This window comes from Carya illinoinensis, chromosome 10 (assembly GCF_018687715.1).
Source record: "Carya illinoinensis cultivar Pawnee chromosome 10, C.illinoinensisPawnee_v1, whole genome shotgun sequence".
Taxonomy (NCBI): Eukaryota; Viridiplantae; Streptophyta; class Magnoliopsida; order Fagales; family Juglandaceae; genus Carya; species Carya illinoinensis.
In genome coordinates, this window is record NC_056761.1 from 18,806,608 (window position 1) to 18,831,467 (window position 24,860).

Consider the following 24,860-nt stretch of genomic DNA (forward strand, 5'->3'; position numbering starts at 1 on the left):
GTATTATTACTAATAGACTAATAGTATTAGCATATTACTAATATATATATAATACTATATGTATATATTAAATATATTACAATATAATTATATAAATATTAAAAAAAAATGTCATTAGATAAAAAAAAAAAAAAAAAAAAGGTCAACCTTGGACCGAATGGACCGATCGGACCGGACCAGGCCGAATAGGACCGGACCGGATCGGTCCTGATGGAGTTCAGTCCGGTCCAGCGTTGAAAAACCCTGAACCAAATAGGTCCGGTCCGGTCCACAAAACCTCCCCGGATAGGACCGGACCGGACCGAACTCACCCCCACTCAGAACTCGTGCGACTGCAACCTATAGCGCTCTTTACACTAATCTTTACACAGTACACGTGCAACCTATAGCGCCGTGAGCTGTAAAACTGCAATACGCGCACTCTCCGCTCGCGATTTACGACTGCAAAGCCAACCACCGTCATATTTTTCTAAGATATTTCTTTGTTCTACGGAATAGGAGGCGAAGTAAATGGATAATTGACTTCCCGATTATTGTGGCATGAAACTTACAGCGAAGTCTGGAGAGCACAGTTCGAGGTGGTGGAACAGATGTTCTTTTAGCCGAAAGGGACCTGGTAGTTAAAGCTTCCTCCTTTCAGTCCTCTTAAACTTGACTTCGCTCTCCTCTTGGTTTATTTTCAATGTTCTTTGTTTACTTGGCAGTATTTGCCTCAGCAAGGTTTGTAAAATTTGGTTCTGACATTGTTGGGGTTAAGTTGAAATGGGTTGCGTAGTCATGACAAATGCTCAAATGGGTGTCTCTTATTTTGAAAGATATGGTGCTTTTGCTTCAAATTATTCCTGCAATTCGTTCTCTTCGTATGAGCTTTTGATTCCTCGTAAACCCATTTGTCGTATTGGTTTAACTGTTAGGAAGAATGAGAAGAAGGTTCCGGTTTTTGGTTTTAAATTTCGAAATTCAAATACAATTAATGCTCTTTTGAAGGAAGAGTCGGACAATAGGGTGGTCAGTGGTGGGCTTCTTGAGAAGGAGCTCGAATTTAAGCCATCTTTCGATGAGTGTTTGAAAGCTATGGAATCGGTCAGGGTTTCTAGGGACAAAAGGCACGCTAATAATAATTCTAAAAAACAGAAGCCGAATAAGAATTTGACGGAAAAGGGTGTCTTCCGGAGACCACCAATGGAAGGAGGTGAAGAAAAGGTAAACTTGGAGGGGTTTGGTGGGTTTTCAGATCAAGAGAATGCATTTAAAGTTGTAGGACAAGAACGGTTGTCTATAAATGCCTATGGAGTCATCAACAAAGAAGGCCGGATCGGAGGTAAATTCAGTTACAAAAGGAGAGAATGTAGAGAGTTTAAGAATGATCTTGATCCCAAAGATGGTGATGTAAATGCTAAATTGAGGAAGATTCCCAGGGGAGAAACGACAAAGGGAGTACTGGCGACGCACTGTACTAGTCGTATAGAACAACAATTGGATGATTCCAACTTGGGTAGAAGTCCAAAGGCTCGTAATGTTCAAGAACGCTCAAGGGCATTGGCTCCTGTTAGGAGCAAGAGCCATAATATTGGCATAGAAGGGGAGCGTCTTTATGATGCAAGTTCCTCGGGTATGCTGAGGAAAAAGGGGGCTGAACCTAGCCGATGGGATCACAAATCAATCCGAAAAAGCTATAAGGAAGAGAGAATTGGTGGTGGAAGAGACAAGGAAATAGGTGGCAGAATTGAGAGGAACTACATCCGTGTTAAAGACAATACTAACCATGAGTTTGTTCAGAACAATGGGAAATTTACTAGAAGCAGTAATGTTTACTCAGAAAGGGTTGTTGATGATGGTTTGGGGGTGGAAAGAGCTGCCTTCAAGAATTTTGATGAATTCAATGACATTATGGACAAACCGCGAGTTTCAAAGATGGAAATGGAAGAGAGAATCCAGAAGTTAGCCAACCGGTCTGTGCCTATTCTTTTCTTCTTCACAGTGTCCCTAATATTGGAGAAAAAATTTGTTGACACCTGATCGTAATTATAATTGGTAATCAACAAATAAGATAAATTTTTGTTGACCTATGAGACCATATGCCCATTTTGTTATATTTGTTCTTGACCATATAATCTTTTATGCATTTCACCTCTCAATTAGATGGACAATATCAAGACCCTACTTTAGTATGTGTTGCATTTTGATCGATTCCCAATAGTTGGAATTAGACCAGCATGCAACAAAAGGGTGTGTTGTAACAGGATTTGACCTTTTTGTCAGATCGCATGATCCATCATGAACAGCTTTATAATATTCTGACGCATTATGTCGCTTCCCTTCTGTATTTTGTGGACCTATGCTAGTCAATCTATTTGGATTGATTACACAAAATTTCTGTGCTCTATTTATATCATGAATGGGAGTTTTAGTCAAAAATTTAATGGTGACATGAATAGAGAAAGTAGAGTTATTAATACTAATTTTCTTCATAATGTAGTCCTTTATGCTTGAAATGACAAAGAGCTCAAATGGAAATGAGCCTTTGGGTTAGTAAAGATATTTTCTGTCTTTTTCTTTTCTTTCTTCAGAAGAAGCATGTTTGTTAGGGTGTATAACTTGCTTGCAAAAATTCACTGGTCTGATGCTTGATTCCAGAAAGATATCATTGTAAGTTTTTTACAGTGTTCTCTGCATTCTGTATCCCTCTGGAAAAGTTGTGTCCTCTCAATGTTTAGTGATGACATTTGGCACTTTTCTTGTCATGTCTTGATTCGCTGTTTATATTCCTTTATGTAATGCCAATCTTAATATCTAGTGTGTAGTGCTAACTTATCTAAAGTAGGCATTGTCTTAATTTTGTTTATCTTAAAAGGAGTTTATTTTAACAGGTTGAATGGTGCAGACATAGACATGCCTGAATGGATGTTTGCTAAGACAATGCGAAGTGCTAGGATCAGATTCTCAGATCATTCTATATTGCGGGTAATTCAGATACTGGGAAAACTAGGAAATTGGAGGCGGGTGCTACAAGTGATTGAGTGGCTTCAAATGCGTGAGCGGTTCAAATCCCACAAGCTCAGGTATCATTTTCCCTTTTTTCTTCTTTGCTCCCTTGAACATTGTGCATGTTTTTCAATCTGCTAATTTTTATAGGGTCCATGCATCCAGATCTTCCCTACATGAGTTTAACATTTATTTTTATTAATTTTTTAATAGAGAACTGTCTGATCTAGTATTATGAAAATTGATTGGAGCATTTGAGCAATGAGTTTGATGCAACTTTGATGTGATCCTGTAAGTATCCCAATTTCATTGAGCTCGAAACCTCCCTTAAACATTCAAAAATATATTGTTTCAAATTCCGTTTTAAAACTTACTATTCTTGTTACATATCATTTTATAGGCTCCACATACATATTATGATAAAATTCAAGAGAAATTGTTACAATTGGATAACTTATATCTTGGACTCTCAAAGAAAGGAGTCAATCCTCCTATACAATGTATTAAATCACGTTATTTCCACCTTTGCATATTAATAGCTCTACAATATGTTATCTTTAGAAGAAGTGGTGGTTACATTTTAGTGATATGTTGTGATTAATGTTGGTAATGGGCATTCAGTTGTTAGAGAGGATTAAAAGGGATCTGGTGTGGGTGGGATTGGTAGTTTTGTGTAGCCTTTCACAGTATTTGTGACAGTACTGCCAAGAATGTTAGAGTAGGCCATGGTAGTTGGTTTGTCATCTTGCAAATCGGGTTTTAAATCGGGCGTTATTGTAGAGGCATAGGAAAACTTGAAATCTTAACCTAAGGATGAATATAAAGATTTGCTGGTGATGTGTGCATCTCTAGCCAATGATTCATGATTTTTGGCCAGTGGATCAAATTATCAATCAGTTGATAGAGAATTACCATACGAAGGGAGTCTTGGGCTACCACAAAATGGAAAATACCATCCCATAATAGTGGATAAGTGCCAGGAGCGACACATAAACTATTGATGGCCTTAGACCCTTTCATATGCCAAAAGTCCGTGAGGAAAGTACTAGTATTGTGCTCTCACTTAACAACTCTTCTTGCCTTTAATATTTGTAATCAGGTAGAAAGAGAATCCTTGGTGGGTACAAGCAGATCTTTTCACACTAGTGAGATTGGTAGCATGATAGTGGAGGTCTTAATTGTAGGGGAAACAATGGTTCACCAGAAAACTGGAGGACTGCCTGAAGGGTGATAAAAATGAACTGTAAAGTGTACACCGCCTCTAGGGAAGAGACCAGAAGTTTCATTGCGCAAAGGTGTTCAAATGCCAGTAGCCGCTACATGGCTCTAGCGTAATACAATGGTGGAAGCAGACTCAGTTTCATTTTGTACTTGAAGAGTCTGGAGGTAAGGGCTAGAGGAGAATGGCAGATGCACTGTGGGAGGTGGTTAAAGAGGGAGGGCATGCGATTCACAACAGTGGAGGGGTTATTCAGAGGCCATTGGTGGCAGTGAAACCACCCACAGAATCGTTCGTATAGGGAGACACTGTTGCAGAAGGCAATGCTGACACTTACATTTTTTTTTTTTTTACGTGGGGAACATCTCCAAGGCAGGGCTCTTCGGATCCACCCCTGTAAAGTAAACCCCGATTCTGTTTTCCTACAAGGAACTGGTTGATTTGCTTTGCTTTTCATCAGGGGGTGTAGCTCCAAAAGATTGTTTGCACGCATGAGGTATTGAACCTTGAACTTTGAAGAGCATGATACTCCAAGACCAAGGCCTTTACCACTTGGGCCTACCTCTTAGGGTTAATGCAGAGAGCAAAATAGGGGTGGAAAGGCTCCTCATAGCTCGATTACAGCAAGCGCACAGTGGAACAGTGGAGGTGGCAAGCTCGTCGTGGGTTTGGCAAAGGAGGACGTGCGCACTACTTTGCTAGAAATGAAATCATATTTGTTAGCAATAATAGAGAAGGTGGAGGCTTTAATACAATGCGTTGAGGAGGTATATAAGATGGGCTTGGGCCATGAGGTAAGTGAACCTGGCAATTTACTTAATGCATCGGGCCCTAAAGAAGCAGCTGGGCAGCTGAGGGCGTATGGGCCAATTACAAGCCAAAGGGGCCAGTTGGGCTTCGGATAAAGGGCCAAAAAAGAGGTAAGGCTAGGGTTGGAACCCAACCCGTGCGGAAAAATAGAGAGGGGGGAGATGCTAAGCCTTCTACCAGCTGGAGGTAGTCAACCTCGCCGGAGAAGGTGCCAATCAACTTGCGCATGGCTGAGGAACCCTCGACGGTGGCCCAGATGGCGAACATGGTAGTGGTGGAGTCGACGACAGCCAATCCAGTTATGGATTTCAATGTTTCCTCACCAGTGGACGTTGGATCTCTAGCACAGTACACATACAACGCCAATGGGTAGAAGGGAAGAGTCTCAAGTGGCTTTTACTCCAGCGAAGGGCTCTGGGCATCATCAGTTAGCTCAGTACACATAGACAACACTAGTGGGTGGCAGAGAAGAGTCTCAAGTGACTTTTACTCCGACAAAGGGCTATGGGCATGTCCAGTTAGCTCATCACACATAGACAGCGCCGATGGGTGGTAGGGAAGAGTCTCAAGTGGCTTTTACTCCGACAAAGGGCTTTGGGCATCTCTAGTTAGCTCAAGTTGCGGTGGCAAGGACAGAGAAGGGTATGGGGTTCGATGGGGAGAAGTCAGCGCCTTTTGACTCTACGTCAGAGTTAGAGGACGCAGACTACACTCTAGATGGTGTATGACGAGGCTAAGGTGGATCCAAAGCCGTTATGTGCACTGTTTCCTACTTGCAATGGGAGTTTCACCATCGGATTGGGTGACTCAAAAAGTGAAGGATATTCAAGATTGTGTCAAGATTTCTTGTGAAGGTTTGAGGAGCAATTCTAGGCATTACTCGTCACTAGTGAAGTGGGTCGATTTCAATCCCCTAAATCTGCTTATAGGAAAAAGCGGGAGTTGAAGCGTCTCACTTGTTCGAGTAATTATGACGGATGGGAGGGGAGTACCAGCAAAGGAAGCTAAGGGAAGGTTGTATCTTTCCATGAAGCCTAGAATCCTTTATTGGAACATTCAGGGTCTCAATGATCCCAATAAGTGTCTTCGGATTAAAAATTTCTTACATAACTGGAAATTGGATATTGTTTGTTTCAGGAAACCAAGATTAAATTCATTGATTGAAGCATCATCACTAGTATTTGGGGCTGTCCATATGTGAGATGGGTGTATCTTGCTTCTGAGGGAGTGTCTGGGGGTATTCTTATCATGTGGGATTCGCGTGTGGTTGAGTCTATTGAGGAGTGCATTGGAAACTATATGGTGGCTTGTTTGTTTAAAAATGAGGCAGATGGCTTTTGCTGGGCTTTCATTGGTGTTTATGGACCAAATGCAGATAGACATAGGAAGGGTTTATGGGAGGTTTGGGCAGTTGGTGGAACTTACCGTGGTGTAGGATGTGACTTTAATATCACTTGGTTCCCTATTGAAAGATCGGGAGAAATACGGGTCATCCAGGGATTATATATAAGCTAGACATGGAGAAGGTGTATGATCATGTTAACTGGGATTTTCTGATTAACATTTTGGGAAAGTGTGGTTTTGGGAAGAGATGGCGCTCTTGGATCCGATGGTGTATATCTACGGTGAAATTCTCAGTCCTAATAAACGGAAACCCTATTGGTTTTTTCAACAGCACACGGGGCCTAAGACAGGGAGATCCGTTGTCCCCATTACTCTTTGTCATTGTAATGGAGGCTTTGAGCAGAATGATCTCAGTCTTGGTTGCAAATGGGCACATGACTGGTTACTTGATTGGAACCCCAGGAGGGGGTTAGTATTAACATTTCTCATTTGTTATTTGCAGATGACACCCTAATTTTCTGTGAAACTAATCAACTCCAAGTTAGAGTACTAAAGGCACTCCTACTTTGCTTTGAGGTAGCGTCAAGCTTGAAAGTGAATCTGGACAAATCAGAGATGGTGCCTATTGGTGGTGTTCAGCGTCTAAGACACTTGGCGAATACTCTGGGCTGTAAGACTGCTACACTTCCCATGACATATCTAGGCCTTCCGTTGGGGGCCACCTCGAGAGCAGTCGCGCTATGGGATACTGTGATTGAGAGAGTAGAGCGACGTTTAGCAGGTTGGAAGAGAATGTACTTATCAAAAGGGGGTCGGATTACGCTTATAAAGAGTACTCTATCTAACTTTCCAACATATTATCTATCCCTGTTCCCTATTCCAGGAAGCGTGGCACTCCGTATTGAGAAACTACAACGGGACTTCTTGTGGGGTGGAATGGGAGAGGAGTTCAAGTTTCATTTAGTCAGGTGGGAACAGGTTTGTAAGCCCATCTCGAATGGGGGGTTGGGCATTAGAAAGCTGAGAATATTTAATCAGGCGCTACTTGGAAAGTGGTTATGGAGATACCACAGAGAACCAGAAGCTCTCTGGAAGTTGGTGATTGAAAGCAAGTATGGGGAATTATGGGGTGGTTGGTGTTCTAAGGAAGTACGAGGGGCACATGGTGTGGGATTGTGGAAACATATTAGACAGGGATGGGAGGTCTTCTCTCACTATACGAGGTTTCGTTTAGGAGAGGGAAACAGGATCAAATTCTGGTATGACACCTGGTGTGGTAATTGTGCGTTTAAGAATTTATTTCTGACTTTATTCTTGGTTGCAAGCAACAAAGAGAAATCAGTGGCGGAAGTCATGGTGGTTATGGGGGAGCAAATCCAGTAGAATATCAGTTTTAGCAGGGCTGCTCAAGATTGGGAAATGGACACTTTTGAAGCCTTTTTCAGCCTCTTGTATTCAACTAAACCAAGTAACTAGCTTCTGGATTTGTTGTGGTGGGTACCATCGGGTAAAGGCTTGTTCTCGGTCCGTGCTTTCTACAAGGCCCTAACACAAGGGCAACCCTCTCAGTTTCCATGGAAGAAGCTTTGGAAACACAAGGCGCCTCTCAAAGCGGCTTTCTTTGTGTGGTCCGCTTCACTGGGCAAGATTCTCACAATGGATAATTTGAGAAAACGAAGGGTGATCATCGTAGATTGGTGTTGTATGTACAGGAAGGGGGGAGAATCTGTTGACCATCTTTTATTACATTGTGAGGTAGCTCGAGGGTTATGGAACGAGGTTTTTTGTAGAATAGACTTGGGTTGGGTTATGCCAGAAACAGTTGTGGCGGTTCTTGCTAGCTGGACAGGTCTGAGGGGTAACAACCAGATTAAGGCAATTTGGAAGATGATCCCGATATGCATTATGTGGTGCGTGTGGCAAGAGCGCAATGAACGGACATTCGAGGATAGAGAGAGATCAATGGAGGACCTGAAAGTCTTCTTTTTTAGAACTCTCTGTACTTGGGCTACTGCTGTTAGTTTTAATGGCCAAAATTTACATGAGTTTCTTATTTCTTTTGACCCTACATAGTGTAGGACATTCTATGTACTGAACGTGGCATTTTGCCTTTTCTTTTTTAATATGCTTTCTTACTTTTCTCAAAAAGAAATACGGCATAGCCCTGCCATGAATGAATTTTCTGAATTTATCTTTGATATGGATTTGCTGGATTTACCACTTGTTGGTGGCATGCACACTTGGTCTAATAATCAGGCTTAGTCCTGTTTGGACAGATGTTTGGTGTTTCCTTCATGGGAGGTTCATTACCTTGTTGCAGAAGAGATTGGATAGTGTGTGTTTGGATCACTTCCCTATTGTACTGGATTGTGGAGGCATTGATGAGGGTAAAGGATACTTTAAGTTCGAAAATGTGGCTGAAAGTCGATGGTTTTGTGAAGAAAGTTAGGACGTGGTGGTTCTCATATCCTTTGAGGATTCACCAAGTTTCAAATTGGCCAGGAAATTGAAAGCATTGAAGTGGGATTTGAAGATGTGGAATGTAGAAGTCTTTGGACGAATTGATAGTAAAAAACGGCCCCTTTTGGAGGAATTAAAGGATTGGGAGGAAAGGGAGGTAAGCGCTCCTCTTTTTGAGGACTCTTGCAGGAAATTACATCACCTCAGAGCTGGAAAAGGTGCTACTAATGGAAGAAATCTCATGGAGACAAAGGTCATGTGCCCTTTGGTTGAAAGAAGGGGACCATTGTACTAAATTTTTTCCATCGGGTGGCTAACTCTCATCATAGGAATAATGCAATCGAGATGCTCCAGGTTGATGGACAGGTCTATTCTGATCTTGATACCATTAAGAACCACATTGTTAACTTCTACAAAGATCTCCTTTCTGAAAAGTTCCTTGGGAGACTCAAACTTGATGGCATCCCTTTTGAGTCTATCAATCAGTCAAGTTCGACGTGGCTGGGAAGACCTTTTGAAGCAGATGAGGTTCTTCAGGTGATTCGTGGGATGGCTAAGGATAAAGCCCTGGGTCCAGATGGGCTCTCTATGGCCATCTACCATGATTATTGGGATGTGGTTGGTGAGAATATTATGCAGGTTTTTTTTAGAACTCTACACTTTTGGTAAATTTGAAAAAAAAAATTAATGCGTCTTCTATTTCTCTTATCCCTAAGAAAGTTGGGGCAGTGGATGTGAAAGGTTTTCAGCCTATTAGTCTCATTAATGGAGTGTATAAGTTTATCTCCAAGGTGCTTGCCAATCGCATAAGTGTTGTACTACTTTTTTCTCTTTGCTGATGACACACTACTTTTTTGTCAGCCTGAGAAAAATCATATGCAATATTTGAGGTCTGTACTACTTTGCTTTGAAGCTGTTTCGGGCTCGAAAGTAAATCTCTCAAAGTCTCAAATGGTTCCAATGGGTAATGTGAATAATATTCAGGGCTCGGCAAATATCTTGGGATGTAAGGTTGCTTCGCTGCCCATGAAATACCTTGGCTTTCTGCTGGGCCCTGCCTTCAAGGCAAAATCTATTTGGGATGGTGTGTTAGAAAAAATTGAAAGAAGATTGGCTGGTTCGAAAAGAGTGTATTTGTCCAAGGGTGCCAGATTAACTCTCATAAAGCGCACGTTATCTAACCTCCCTACTTATTTTCTATCCCCATTTCAGTTACCTGCAAGTATGGCCTCGCATATTGAGAAAACCTTTCATAACTTTCTTTAGGGATGTATAGGGGAGGAAACTAAGTTCCATCTTGTTGGTTGGGATAAAGTTTGCTCACCAATGCCTTGCGGTGGGTTGGGGGTGCGTAATTTGAGGGTCTTCAACAAAGCACTTTTGGAGAAATGGTTGTAGAGATACCATAGGGAAGGGGAGAGTTTTTGGGGAGAAATAATAGCTTTCTAAATATGGGAGTATCCGGGGGGCTGGTGTTCTAAGGAAGTTAGGGGGACGTATGGTATGGGTTGTGGAAAAATATTTGAGCTGGATGGGGAAGATTCTCCAAAGTTTTTCAGTTTCACAATTGGAAGAGGTCATGGTGCTTATTTTTGGCATCATGTCTGGTGTGGTGAAAGGGCTCTAAAGCAGGTGTTTCCCATGCTCTATCAAATTTCTAGTGACAAAGAGGCTGTTGGGGCTCATCTATTGGTTTTTTTTTTTATGTTTCTGTTCATTGGAATGTTAGTTTTTCGAGAACGGCTCAAGACTGGGAATGTTGTTTTCTTTGACTCGTTGTATGCTAAGTCGATTGACAATGAGATGGAAAATAAGATGATTTGGAATCTTGGAGGAAATAAAAAGTTCTCAGTGCTCCTTCTATAAGGCTTTGTTGGGATTGTCTAATGATCCTTGCTTTACTTGGAAGGCTATTTGGAATTGCAAGGTACCTCGTTTTTTGGGGGAGCTGAAGCGATTTTTAATGCAGATAATCTCTATGATTTGCTTGTATCTCTCAGTAGTGCTTAGTTGTAATTAAGCTTGTTTGATGTATACTCCCGGTGTACTTGGGCTATGCCTTTATTATCAATAAAATTCTACTTCTACTTATCAAAAAATGACTGAAGAAGATCATTGTCATTATGCATAAACATCTTTTGACAGCTGTCTGCTTCGTTTGGTAGATTTATATATACCACTGCACTTGATGTACTTGGGAAGGCAAAGAGACCTGTGGAGGCACTCAATATCTTTCATTCAATGCTGGTAATGTACAAATATTTGTTCAATGTATTCAGTGCTTTTTTTATAGTGAAACACACCTTTTAAAGAGGGAAAGACAGCTTTGACATAACAGTATTAAAATTTCTGTTTCATTTCTCTCCAGCAACACATGTCTTCGTATCCCGACTTAGTTTCTTATCATTGTCTTGCTGTCGCTCTTGGACAAGCGGGGTATTTGAAGGAACTGTTTGATGTGATTGATATCATGCGATCTCCCCCCAAGAAGTTCAAAACTGGGGCACTTGGGAAGTGGGACCCACGGTTGGAACCAGATATCATTGTTTACAATGCGGTGAGTGTTACTAATGGAAATCCATATGCAGAAGCTAATGGTCTGAAATTGGTCAACTGATCTGTTACTTCAAGGCAACCAAATGGCTATCTAAGGTCTTAAAAAAGTTCAAATCTTAAGAATTTTTTTAATTGAAGTTTTTCTAGATTAGATACTGGCATGATTTGATAGTTTCTATATCTGGAAATGACATATTTATGAATGAAGAATTTAGATATTAAGGTATGCATGAGTCTTGAAATTGTCAGATGATCATTTTCTTTCCTTGCTACATTACATTGTAATCTGTAGCGTGCAAAAGATTTTCCTGGAGTAATGAGGATGAGAAGAAGCTTAATTGTCGAATTTAAAAAAAGAAAACCCAAAGGGGAGAAAACCCATCTCCTGACAGGAACCCCTCCCCACCCAAAGAGTGGTGAAGGAAGCCTCTAGCATCTTCAGAAGCCGAGTAGGAAATTAGGGTGGATCTTAAGTAGGAAATTATGTTTTTCCTATAATAGAGAAAAGTATTCTGATATTTGTTCTGTATGTTGTGCATTATTGGTTCTTGTTCAATGTCTGGTTTTTTTCTTTTCTTGAAGATTTTCTATCCTGTGTTTGATTTGGTTTTTGTGGTTGGGGAGGAAAATCTGTGCTCTTAAAGGGGTGAGTATCTTTGTGGTGAGGTTAGATATATGCATTTTTTTATGCCCAGATTCTAAGGAGGTTCTATCATTGTACTCATGGGTTAAGCCCCTTCATGTTGTCTCAATGAATTTCTGTACTTACTAAAATATATTGGTTGTTTTCAATAGATCACCATATATATGATGTTCTATATATCTCTTCTTTATCCAGGTCCTAAATGCTTGTGCTCAGCAAAAACAATGGGAGGGAGCATTTTGGGTTTTGCAGCAGTTAAAGCAACAAGGCCAACAGCCTTCTTCTTCAACTTATGGACTTGTCATGGAGGTAATAACTGCCTCTAGTTTCCATCATGGTCTGCCTGAGCGTTGCATTCTTTTGCTATTATGGTGACACTTTTATATTTTTGGTCCTTGGTATACTCCTTTATAATAATCATTTTGTTACTACTAAGACGATTGTGGGTTTTCAATTGAATTCTGATTTGCATAAAAATTTACCTTTCCAGCATTCGGTTATCCAGAGTGATTACCACCACTTCGATTCTGTCACTAATTTGACTTTTGTCATTAAAATTAGTCCCCTCCCCCCTAGAAATTTGTATTTAACCCAGGGTATTACTTTAGTAGTCTTATCTTTTACTTTATCCTGAGCTAGATTCTGTCATCATTGTTTTGCCAATGCACTAAAACGTGAGACAAGAAACTATGCATATGGACACAAAATAATGCATTTATGAGAATTGTAAATGTTATAAACTATTGCAGATGTCAGAAGTTGAGAAAAAACTGCACATATTATAAGCTTCTCAAATGAGCAATTGAGATATCTAATGAGAACCTCATCTGTCTCTTGCTTGTAGACTTGCACAAGACATCTATATTTAAATCCATTACTGGCTTTTTAATAAAATTAAGAAACTAATCTATATATGATGTGATTAAATGCATTATCTACAATCATTGTTTTTTACATTCTCAAAAGACCGATCGATGGATGAAATTAGGGAATATTTTTTTTCTAAAACTGTGTCTATGGGCTAAAGGCTAATGTAATGAATGGTGATGATGTGTTGGAGTTTTTCTAATTTTTTCTATCTTTTTAGTTGCTATATGTAGGTATTTTCTCTTGTATACTTCTTGTGTACTTGGGCTATGCCTATTTATGATAATAAAACTCTTATTAATGAAAAAAAAAATGGTACTTTGGTGTGGCTATGAGCGATGAGGGTTGATAAAATGTGTGATAGAACTGCCTTCAGCTGAAGAAATGCTTTTTGGTTCTGGAACTTTCATATTATATTGTTGTAGGATTTGTGAGACTGTTAATAGGTCACTATGTATTTTGTGTCTTCATCCTGAAAATATCTTCTATTTTGTGAGTTTTAACTGGGAAATCAGTACCTAATTGGTTTTCACTTAGCAGGTGATGTTTGCATGCGGCAAGTACAACTTAGTTCACGAATTTTTCAGGAAATTGCAGAAATCTTCTATTCCAAATGCTTTAACATATAAAGGTAACTTAGTTTCTTGTTCTCTTTTAGATGCTATTATATTGTAGTTTAATTATGACAATGACCACTTTTATACACAGTTGTGGTGAATACACTTTGGAAAGAAGGTAAAACAGATGAGGCTTTGTTTGCTGTTCAAGACATGGAAAGCCGAGGAATAGTAGGTTCTGCATCTCTTTATTATGACCTTGCTCGCTGTCTTTGTAGTGCTGGAAGGTGCGAAGAAGCATTAGAGCAGGTAATTTTTGTTATGCTTCATCTTTGCTTTTACATTTTTATACGTGAATTTGCTCTTATGTGTTTTAGGTTTGTATGCTGCTACATCAACATGCATTACAGGATAATTTACTGTTATGTGTCTAAAAGCTTAGATAATGCTTCTTTTAATTTTGGGAGTTGTATCATCAGAAAAGTTGGTAATGCAAGAATATAATGTTATATAGTGGGTGTATAATGCTGTCTTCTTTTAATTCTTCCCCCAACAACCTCTCTCTCTCTCTCTCTCTCTCTCTCTCTCTCTCTCTCTCTGTGTGCACTGTATTCTTTCATTTACACCCTTTTTTTTGGGCACTGGGTGTTTGGGAAGAGCGCCCCAACTAATCCCAGAGGTGCACAGGCTCCCGACAAGGAGTTTGCCGTAAGTGCACTTTGGTTAATTCATTTAAATCCAAAATCAACACATCTTCCCTCGGTTTCCATCTAACCCTCCCATTCTAGGTTGTGTTATGTTAAATTCCCCATGCTCTGTATAGCATTACAGGGTTGCTTCTACATCCCCCATACAATACCTTTATAATTCACAATGTCCTTTTTTTTATACGCTAACTCACAATATCTGGTGGTTAAGTTCTGAACTACTTTCGGGGCTAACTTTTTCTCTCCGTACATGTGCGAAAAAGTTAATGTAGAAAAATTCAGTTTTTTCTGTGTTCTTGCTTGTCGCCGATGATGGGCGTTAGTTAGTATTAAGTTTGTCAAAGGTTCCAAGATGTTTTTCACATGGGAGTTAGTGATTGAATCCAAGCTATTTTTTTTTCGTGAGAGAAGGCGGCCTGGTTCGCATTATTGAGAGAGATAGAAGGTGTAAACAGGAGTTGTTATTGGGTCTGGGTACTGCACAATGGTTAGGGAGGGCGTTGGAGGACTGTTCAAAGGGAGAAAGTAAGGATTATTATGCTTCCAGGAGAGAAGGCTTTCGGTGCTTCATGGCTCAGAGACGTCATAATAATCGTGGTAGATTCTTGGAGGTGGTAGTCTATGGTGATGGGGGACGACAAAGCATAGTTTTTATCCCGGAAGAAGTGGGGGGAAGAGGATGGTGGAGACTGAAGGAGGTGGTCATGGAGGCATCTAAGGAGGTAAGAGAGGGGTCTGATGGGGGAGTCCTGAGGCAACCGTGGAAGGAAACCGAAGGGGGAGGGAAGTCGTACAAAGAGGCTCTCATTCTGGCAGAGAGTCACGGTGTTTCGAGGTATGGGGTTGGTGAGGGATTCCGCGATGGCAACGTGCATCAAGCCCCACGGGGTCTGTCACGAGAGAGGGACTATGGAAGAGACATTTACTGTATGGTGAGGGAGCTGCAGGTGCAAATGGAGTATTTGCAGAGGGAGCTGGAAAAGGTGGCATGGATGGTCGAGGTTAATAAGGAAAGGGATGAAATGGGGAGGTTTGGGGAAAACGGTGCATTTAGGGGCTTTCCAAACGGTGCGTTTCAGGAGGATTTTAATAAATCCTCACGTGGGAGGCAGCGGGGGCCTCATGCGGGAGATGGGCTAGGCCTTCAGGCCCGTAAGGTTTCCTTCCATACAGGCCTTGGCAGGCCCGTCCTCAAGCCCAGCAAACTAAAACCAGCCCGACAAGTGTGGAAGGCCCAGGCTGGTCCTGAGAGTGATGGGGCGAGGCCCTCTGGGCCTGTGTCGATGCCGGGACGACACCAGAGGGCAGCAGATGTGCCAGAGTCTTCACATCGGCAATAGATGATGCCGACGACGGTGGAGGTATCGCCGGCGACTCCAGTGGACCAGACAGAGAAGCTGAAATCGCCGGCAAAGGTGTTTTTATCCCCTTTCTCAGAAGTTGCCGATGGGCAGTGGGGTGGGACATGGTGGCTCAGCGAGTCTCAATGAGCTGAGTTGTGGTGACTCTATGGTGGGGGTCAGCGAGAAAATGGCTTCAGAGGTTACGATAGAGTTGATTCTAGCCCCTTCTTCAACACCGAACAACGCTTCTCCTCTGGGAACTGTATAGAAGTTGTCGATGGTGTGTTAGGGGGGAGTTGGTGGCTCGGCAAGCTCCAATGTGCTGAAAGGTGGGGCCTCAGTGTTGGGGGTTAGTGAGAAAATGGTACTAGGAGACAGTTTCAAGGGACTCAGCCAGTGATGATCTTTTTCTCTCGGATGAGGAAAACCAAGTGGGTTTTCTGACTGGGGAAGAGTGTTTAGACGAACAGCTAGAGTTCAATTTACAGAACCCCATCCCTTTAAATTTTTTGTTTCCAGATCAGTCAAGTGTGTCGGATTGGGTGTTTGACACGGTGAGGGATATCCAGGATCTGGTGGGTTTGAAATGCAAAGGTTACGAGGAGCAATTCACGGCGTTACTCACCGCTATTGAAGCGGGACACCAACAACAAAGGAAAACGGGTTCTAAGAAACAACGGGAACTCAAGAGGTTAACTTGGTCGATGAACTCGGAAGGTGGTTCTAGTAGGGACAGGTCTAAGGGGAAGGGGCTGGTTTATCCAAAGTGAAACCAAAAATTGTCTCGTGGAATGTCTGCAGACTAAACAAGGCCAGTAAGCGTCTTCAAATAATAAACTTACTGCGAGGGTGGAAGGCGGACATCATTTGTTTGCAGGAGACGAAGATGAAAGTTATAACTACAAAAATTGTACGAAGCATATGAAGTTGTGTACATTTGGATTGGGTTTATTGGGCTGCAGATGGGGCCTCAAGAGGCATTTTGGTGATGTGGGACCAACGGGTGGTGGAAAAATGGGAGGAGTTCATCGGGTCTTTTTCGGTAGCATGTTCTTTCAGGAGTGTGGCCGATGGTTTTTTGTGGGCCTTTGCAGGCGTTTATGGTCCCAACTCAGACTCTGATCGTAGTTTATTGTGGGATGAAATAGTCGGCCTACACAGCTGGTGGGATCTTCCATGGTGCATTGGTGGAGATTTTAACGGAACAAGATTTCTCAGTGAGTGCTTTGGCAACAAAAGAATGCAACCAGCTATGTCAGAATTTTCATACTGCATCTTTGAGTTGAATTTAGTGGATTTACCATTGGCGGGGGGTTCAGGTACGTGGGCGAATAATCAGACGTGATCTCGTCTGAATCGATTCTTAATTTCCCTAGAGTGGAAAATTCATTATCCAGAGGTTTGGCAAAAGAGACTTCCTCGACTATGTTCTGATCATTGGCCTATCATGCTGGATTGCGGGGGAATTCAAAAAGGACGAAGGTACTTTAAGTTCGAAAACATGTGGTTGAAATCGGAAGGTTTTGTGGATAGGGTTAGACAATGGTGGTCTTCCTATCAACTATAGGGTATACCTAGTTTTATGTTTGCGGGTAAACTGAAAGCTTTAAAACAAGATTTGAAGCTGTAGAATAGACAGTCATTTGGCGATATAGGGGCACAAAAGGAAAGTAAGACAAGAGATCCATGTGTTGGAAAGGTTACAAGAATCGCGGACATTAACACGGGAGGAATTAGCCCAAAAGCTAGTACTGGTTGCAAATCTTGAGAGGATCGTCCTTTTAGAAGAAATTTCGTGGCGGCAAAAATCTAAGGCTTTATGGTTGAAGGAAGGAGACCAAAGCACCAAGTTTTTTCATAGGATAGCCAACTCGCACAGGAGATCCAATAATATTGAGACATTGAAGATTGATAGGGTCTTTTGTGGGGATGAGAATGTGATTAATTCTTATGTAGTTGGTTTTTTTGAACAATTACTGTCTGAGCAGGTGGCTAGAGGCCTAAGCTCGATGGGTTGGTCTTTGATTCTATTGGTCCATTGGATGGCAACCGTTTGGAGAGGCTGTTCGAGGAGGTTGAGGTTTTTGATCTGCTAAGGAAAATGGCTAAAGATAAGGCTCCAGGTCTAGATGGGTTTTCTATGGGTTTCTTCTATATGTGCTGGGATGTGTTAAAGGATGACTTCATGAAGGTCTTACAGGAGTCACTCGGAAGGAAAATTTGATAAAAGCCTTAACGCCACTTTCCTTGCTTTGATTCCAAAGAAGGTTGGGGCTGAGGAGATTAAGGAGTTTCGACCCATTAGTCTAGTAAATGGGGTATACAAGATCCTTTCTATGGTACTTGCTAATCGCCTTAGTGAAGTTGTGGGAAAGATAATCTCAAAGTCCCAAAATGCCTTTGTAAAAGATAGACAGATCCTAGATGCAGTGCTTTTTGCAAATGAATGTCTGGATAGTAGATTAAAATCTAGCAAGGAAGGGATACTCTGCGAGTTGTGTTAGCGTGATATGCTCTGTGTTTCCTTATTTATCTTTAGACACTTGTATATATTTATTTACTTAGAATTTGTACAGAGGGCTAGTTTCCATACGTAGACAGATTTTATTTACTGTAATCTAGGCTTAATTCTAGCCGTGTATATTGCACTTTGGTGCCTTTATAATGACAAGAAATCCTCACAATGGAGGTATTCAATCCTTTTGACATGGTATCAGAGCCAGGTTGGTTGCACTTGGTAATCGGCAAGAATATGGGGTGGACTATGAGGAGACTTTTGCTCCGGTTGCCAAGATGACTACAGTTCGGACTATTCTCTCGGTTGCTGCCTCTCAAGGCTGGCCTCTTCATCAGATGGATGTCAAAAATGCCTTTCTTCATGGTGATCTCAAAGAAGAAATCTACATGACCCTTCCTGTTGGTTTGTCCTCATCTTCCTCCTCAGATGTCTGTAAATTGAAAAGATCGTTGTATGGGCTGAAACAGGCTCCCCGAGCGTGGTTTGATAAATTTCGCTCCACTTTGCTTCAATTTTCTTTTAAGTAGAGTGCCTATGATTCTTCTTTATTTTTCTACAAGACATCTCTTGGCATTGTTCTTCTTCTGGTTTATGTTGATGATATTGTTATCACTGGGACGAACTCTGCTTTGATCACCCAATTGCAGCATCATCTCCAAGCCTCCTTTCATATGAAGGATCTTGGTCCTCTTACTTACTTCTTGGGGTTGGAAGTCCATACTGATCCTTCTGGCATTTTTTTGAATCAGCATAAATATACTCAGGATCTGATTGCTTTGGCTGGCCTTCAGGATACTTCTTCTGTGGATACTCCTCTGGAAGTGAACACGAAGTATCGTCGGGAAGAGGGTGATCTACTCTCTGACCCCACTCTCTATCGACAGTTAGTGGGGAGTCTGAATTATTTGACTATTACTCGCCCTGATATTTCCTTTGCTATCCAGCAGGTGAGTCAGTTCATGCAGGCTCCACGTCATCTCCACTTGGTTGCTGTTCGTCGTATTATTCGATATCTTCGAGATTCCCCTAGTCGTGGCTTGTTCTTTCCTACTGGCACTCCTCTTCGTCTTGTGGCTTACAGTGACGCTGATTGGGCAGGTTGTCATGATACGCACCGATCTGTTACAGGTTGGTGCATGTTTCTTGGTGACTCCTTACTCTCTTGGAAAAGTAAGAAACAGGATCGTGTCTCCAAATCTTCTACTGAGTCTGAATACCGTGCAATGTCCGCTGCGTGTTCTGAGATTCTCTGGCTTCGGGGTCTCCTTGCTGAAATTGGTTGTGTTCAGTCCTCTCCTACCCCTCTCCATGCTGACAACACCAGTGCCATTCAGATTGCTGCCAATCCTGTGTTTCATGAACGTACCAAACATATTGAGGTGGATTGTCATTTCATTCGGGAAATCTTGGACTCTCGTATAATTACGCTTCCTCATGTTTCTACTAATCTCCAGATCGCCGATGTGTTTACAAAGGCCATGACACGACAACGTCATCAGTTTCTTGTCAGCAAATTGATGTTTCTTGACCTCCCAGCATCAATTTGAGGGGAGATGTTAGCGTGATATGCTCTGTGTTTCCTTATTTATCTTTAGACACTTGTATATATTTATTTACTTAGAATTTGTACAGAGGGCTAGTTTCCATACGTAGACAGATTTTATTTACTGTAATCTAGGCTTAATTCTAGCCGTGTATATTGCACTTTGGTGCCTTTATAATGACAAGAAATCCTCACAATGGAGGTATTCAATCCTTTTGACAAGTTGGATATGGAGAAGGCGTACGACAATGTTAATTGGGACTTCCTACTCGATCTTCTTAGGTGGTGTGGATTTGGAGAGAAATGGCGATCTTGGATCCGTTGGTGTATTTCTACAGTGAAATACTCAGTTCTGTTAAATGGAAGTCCAACAGGTTTCTTCGACAGCACAAGAGGCCTAAGATAAGGAGACCCGCTGTCCCCTCTACTTTTTGTTATTGTGATGGAGGCTCTAAGCAGAATGATTTCAGCCTTGGTCCTCAATAGACGGGTGTCAGGTTACATGATTGGATCTTCGGGAGGGGGTTCTATTAACATTTCCCACCTATTTTTTGCAGATGACACTCTTATTTTCTGTGAGGCAAACCGTAACTAGATTCGAGTATTGAAGGCCCTTTTACTTTATTTTGAAGTATCTTCTAGGTTGAAAATGAATCTGGACAAATCAGAGATGGTGCCTGTTGGGAATGTTTAGAATCTAAGACAGCTGGCTAATACATTGGGGTGCAAGACGGCCTCACTTCCTATGACATACCTTGGCCTCCCGTTGGGAGCTGCCTCGAAAACAGCCTCCGTTTGGGATACAATGATTGAGAAAGTAGAGCGCCGCTTAGCAGTTTGGAAGAGAATGTACCAATCAAAAGGCGAAAGGATTACTCTAATAAAGAGTACACTATCCAACCTACTGACGTATTTTTTGTCCTTGTTTCCTATTCCAGCAAGTGTGGCGCTTCGCAATGAGAAATTACAACGAGATTTTTTGTGGGGGTGAATAGGTGAGGATTTTAAATTCCACCTACTCAGGTGGGAGAAGGTATGTAGTCCCATTTCTAATGGAGGTTTGGGCATAAGAAACCTGAGATTTTTTAATCGGGCGTTACTAGGAAAATGGTTATAGAGATACCATAAAGAACCAAAAGCCCTATGGAAGATGGTGATAGAAAGTAAATACGGTGGCTCATGGGGAGGATGGTGCTCCAATGAAGTGAGAGGGGCTTAAGGAGGGGGTTTGTGGAAACACATAAGGAAAGGATGGGGGGTTTTCTCTTGCCATTCAAGACCATGCCTAGGTGATGGAGCCAGAATTAAATTCTGGCACGATATATGGTGTGGTAATGGAGCTTTAAAGGACCTATTTCCTACTCTATTCAGGATCGCTAATACCAAAGACATTTCAGTGGAGGAAGCTAGGGTAATAGCAGGGTGACAAATTTAGTGGAACATCAATTTCAGCCGGGTGGCAAATGATTGGGAAATGGACAGTATTGAAGCTCTTCTCAGCCTTTTGTATTCCCTCCAAAATAACAATCAGCAGGCTAACTTATTGTGGTGGTTACCAACAAGTAAAGGTATGTTCTTGGTTCGCTCGTTCTATAAGTCTCTTTCACAAGAACCTCATCTTCAGTTCCCGTGGATAAAACTCTGGAGAAATAAGGCGCCTCTCAAAGCTGCATTTTTTGTGTGGACCGCCTCTTTGGGTAAGATTCTCACAACAGATAATTTGAGGAAAAGAAGGGTAATCATCGCAAATTGGTATTGTATATGCAAGAATAGGGGAGAATTGGTGGACCACCTCTTACTACACACCTCTTACTACACTGTGATGTATCCCGAGGGTTATGGAACGAGGTATTTAGTAGATTAGATTTGGGCTGGATTATGCCTGAGACAGTTGTGGAGGCACTGGCTAGCTGGACAGATTTAAGAGGCAATCAATAGATCAAGGCTGTTTGGAAGATGATTCCTATTTGCATCATGTGGTGTATATGGCAGGAGCGTAATGAATGGACTTTTGAGGACAAAGAGAGATCGACGGAGGAACTAAAAGCTTTCTTTCTTAGAACTTTTTGTACTTGGTCCATTGCCATTAATTTTAATGGTCAAGCCTTTCATGACTTTCTTGTATCTTTTACCCCTACTTAGATTAGGGCCCTCTTTGTAACAGTTGGCTATGCCTCCTATCCTTTTATTAATACAATTTGATTTACTTATAAATATATATATATATATCCTTGAAGTTAGAGGTGTCGTATCTTGTATGTGTATGTATATAATTTGTTGAATAAATAGGGATTCTCAAAATTAGTGAATTCTAGAGGTCCCCTCTATTAGGTTCTATCAACTGATATCCTTTGATACTATATGTTTCAGGAAAAAACTTGGTATTCATTTCAAATAATAGTATTTCCTAATATTTACTTTTCATTTTTTAATTCAGTAAGTTTATTATTGTTTATAATATACAACACTGAAATCTATTTACATATTTTATACATAATTCCATCGAATTTTAAACAATATTTCTTACTGATTTCTATTCATGTGTTAATATAATGTCACATCCTTTTAAAGCGCTACTATATGCTCTGATTATTCAAGGCTTTCAACTTAGGTTTTTATTCATTCCTACGCGAGTTCACACGATAATAGTAAGGAAACATGAAAAAGTATAAAATAGATTCTGTGATGATAATAAAATTAAAAAGCTTAAACGTATTACACGGTGGCTAATTTTTTGGAGGCATAATTCTAACTAATTTCTTTTTGGTAAGCTAATTCTAACTAGGCGATTAGTAATTGCTTTCTCAAGTCATATGAGTGAAAGGAAATTCCTAAGAAATGGTTGTCTCTTTGTCTCTATTTTTTTTTTTTTTTTTTTTACGAATAATTTTGTCTCTATTTTAAACTGGTTAATATAGAGACTCACTATTACAAAAGTCTCAGCAAAATATACAAGACCTAAAACATTTCGTAGCAAAAGCACTGGTGCTAAAATGAATTTGTGGTTACATCATTGCAAAATGAGTATCATTGTTCAGGGCATTGATGACACATTGGTTATATACCATCATTCTCCTTTATGCACCTACTGTAGTGATCCCCTTTTAATGCTGCTATCGCTAATGTGCATCCATATCACTAGCACAAAGTAAGGATAATATTTGCAAGTTGGATAGAGTAAACAGCAGCACCTGTGATCAAGCCATTTAGGGGCATGTAGTTCTTTTCTTGTACCCACAGAATAAGGTATTCGTTGGCTTTCCCAATGCATTGAATCCTCAATCCAGTATAACATGTAATGGTGGACCTTGGCATTTTCTTACCTAATATTCCTATGGTATTCCACAATGGTGGTGCCAAGTATGGTGGTGCATGAAACATCTTTTTAGCCCCTTTCCTGGGAGAGGCATATGGCTAAAGGAGTCACCTTGAATCTGAACATGGCTCACGTCCGATGCAATCCATATCTGGGGTTTGTTTTCACCTGCAAAGATTCTCATACCTGGCTTAGCTACTTTCCCAAAATGCGCATTTTATGATGTACATAATATTCGTAATTAAAAGCTTGATTACGTATTGGATATTCATTTTTTCCAGATTGAGAAGATTTGTAACGTTGCAAATAAGCCTCTAGTAGTGACTTTCACTGGCTTAATTCAAGCTTGTCTCAATGCCGGAAACATTCAAGATGGAGCATTGATTTTCAACAAAATGCACAACTTTTGCTCCCCAAATCTTGTTACCTGTAATATAATGCTGAAAGCTTACCTAGCACATGGGATGTTTGAAGAGGCAAAAGAGCTGTTCCATAAGATGTCAGAAGATGGGAACCGTATCAGCAGGATATCTGATTACAAGGTTCGAGTAATACCAGATATCTACACATTCAACACCATGTTAGATGCATGCAACACAGAGAAGAGGTGGGATGATTTTGAGAATATATACAAGCGGATGCTGCACCATGGATTTCATTTCAATGAAAAGCGCCATCTTCGGATGATATTGAATGCTTCTAGAGCTGGAAAGGTATTGCCCCTCCCTCCCCCATTATTCATCTCGTGGCATCAAGTTGGTGCTTGTCTGAAGATGTTATTGAAAGGAAATTTATCTGTTTTGCTATTTATCTATTGGAGAAAATTGAATGATTTCCACAGATAGCAAGATAAATTCAGAGACAATTGTTTCAGTAATCCTAAACTGATCTTTGCGATGCAATATAAACTTTGTTATGGGTTGTGCTCGAGTAAATGTACTATTTATAACTGAGGATGTTCCTGATCTTTGAATATACGCACCCATGCACACCAACATGAATATATATGCACATATATAATCATTTGTTTTTAGTTTGTTCTTTAATTGCCCTACAAGTATTAATTCGTCATCCACCCTGCTTTATCACAAATTAGCAGCATGTCACTTGGTATTTCCCTCAAGTAGAAATCTTAAAAAATAACATTCTTGTTAAATTTAATCTTTAGTTCTATATTTATTCACTATTGGGAACCCTGCATGCTTGGCAGGGAGACCTACTGGAAACAACTTGGAATCATTTGGTTCGGGCGGATAGGACTCCACCACCTTCTCTTGTCAAAGAAAGGTTTTCCGTGAAACTAGAGAACGATGATTATCCTGCTGCTCTTTCATCAATTGCTAGTCATCCCATCAGTGAGTCGCAGGCATTCTCTAAGGTGGCGTGGTTGAATTTACTCAAGGTAAGTGCTCACAGGTTTCGGAGGGATGCTCTTTTTCGGTTAATAGATGAGGTTAGCATACTTATTAACAGAAGTGAATCGCCAAACCCAGCATTTCAGAATCTGTTATCAGCTTGTAAAGAATTTTGTAGGACTCAGATGACATTAGCTGAGATTAAACAAATAGAATTTGTCTATACAAACTGATTTATCTTTAAACCTTGATAAAATATTTAAACTTGCTCATCTTCACTATTAAATCTCAGAACAAGCATTCCTGCTCAAGTGTGATCAGATATTTTAAACCTTCTTCTTCCTATGCGTAATTTGGAAGCTGTGGGGTTTCAAAGTAAAAAAAGAGGATTCTATCATAAGTATTTCCAAGTTTATGGGAATACATATGGGTAAGAGTTCTATTACATTCAACCAATTTTACATACTCTTTGTACACTCAACTGGTGTGAATAGTCAAAATAATTATTTTATATTAAAAAAAAGTGACGCAGCCAATCATATTAGTGATGTGTGTAAAAGTACGTAAAAGTGACTGTATATTAGGAGTGTAAAAAAAAAACCAATAAACTGGTAAACCGGACCGGATTGGACCAAAC

The 24,860-nt window shown here is 40.7% G+C and overlaps 1 protein-coding gene across 1 annotated transcript; it reads left to right on the forward strand.

The window, feature by feature from the left end:
- Positions 1-387: 387 nt before the first annotated feature.
- Positions 388-24,534, forward strand: LOC122279158 (pentatricopeptide repeat-containing protein At1g30610, chloroplastic). Its single transcript, XM_043089539.1, has 9 exons — positions 388-1,952; positions 2,871-3,062; positions 10,984-11,065; positions 11,187-11,375; positions 12,213-12,326; positions 13,425-13,515; positions 13,593-13,750; positions 23,150-23,581; positions 24,079-24,534. Exons 1-9 carry the CDS (start codon positions 763-765, stop codon positions 24,454-24,456), a joined length of 2,826 nt encoding a protein of 941 aa, XP_042945473.1. The 5' UTR covers positions 388-762; the 3' UTR covers positions 24,457-24,534.
- The last annotated feature ends 326 nt before the right edge of the window (positions 24,535-24,860 follow it).

Excerpts from the sequence above, each read along its gene's own strand:
- LOC122279158 (XM_043089539.1), top strand. The coding sequence starts at position 763 with ATGGGTTGCGTAGTCATGACAAATGCTCAAATGGGTGTCTCTTATTTT. Across the intron at positions 11,066-11,186 it reads ATATCTTTCATTCAATGCTG|CAACACATGTCTTCGTATCC; the intron begins GTAATGTACAAA and ends ATTTCTCTCCAG. Across the intron at positions 12,327-13,424 it reads CTTATGGACTTGTCATGGAG|GTGATGTTTGCATGCGGCAA; the intron begins GTAATAACTGCC and ends TTCACTTAGCAG.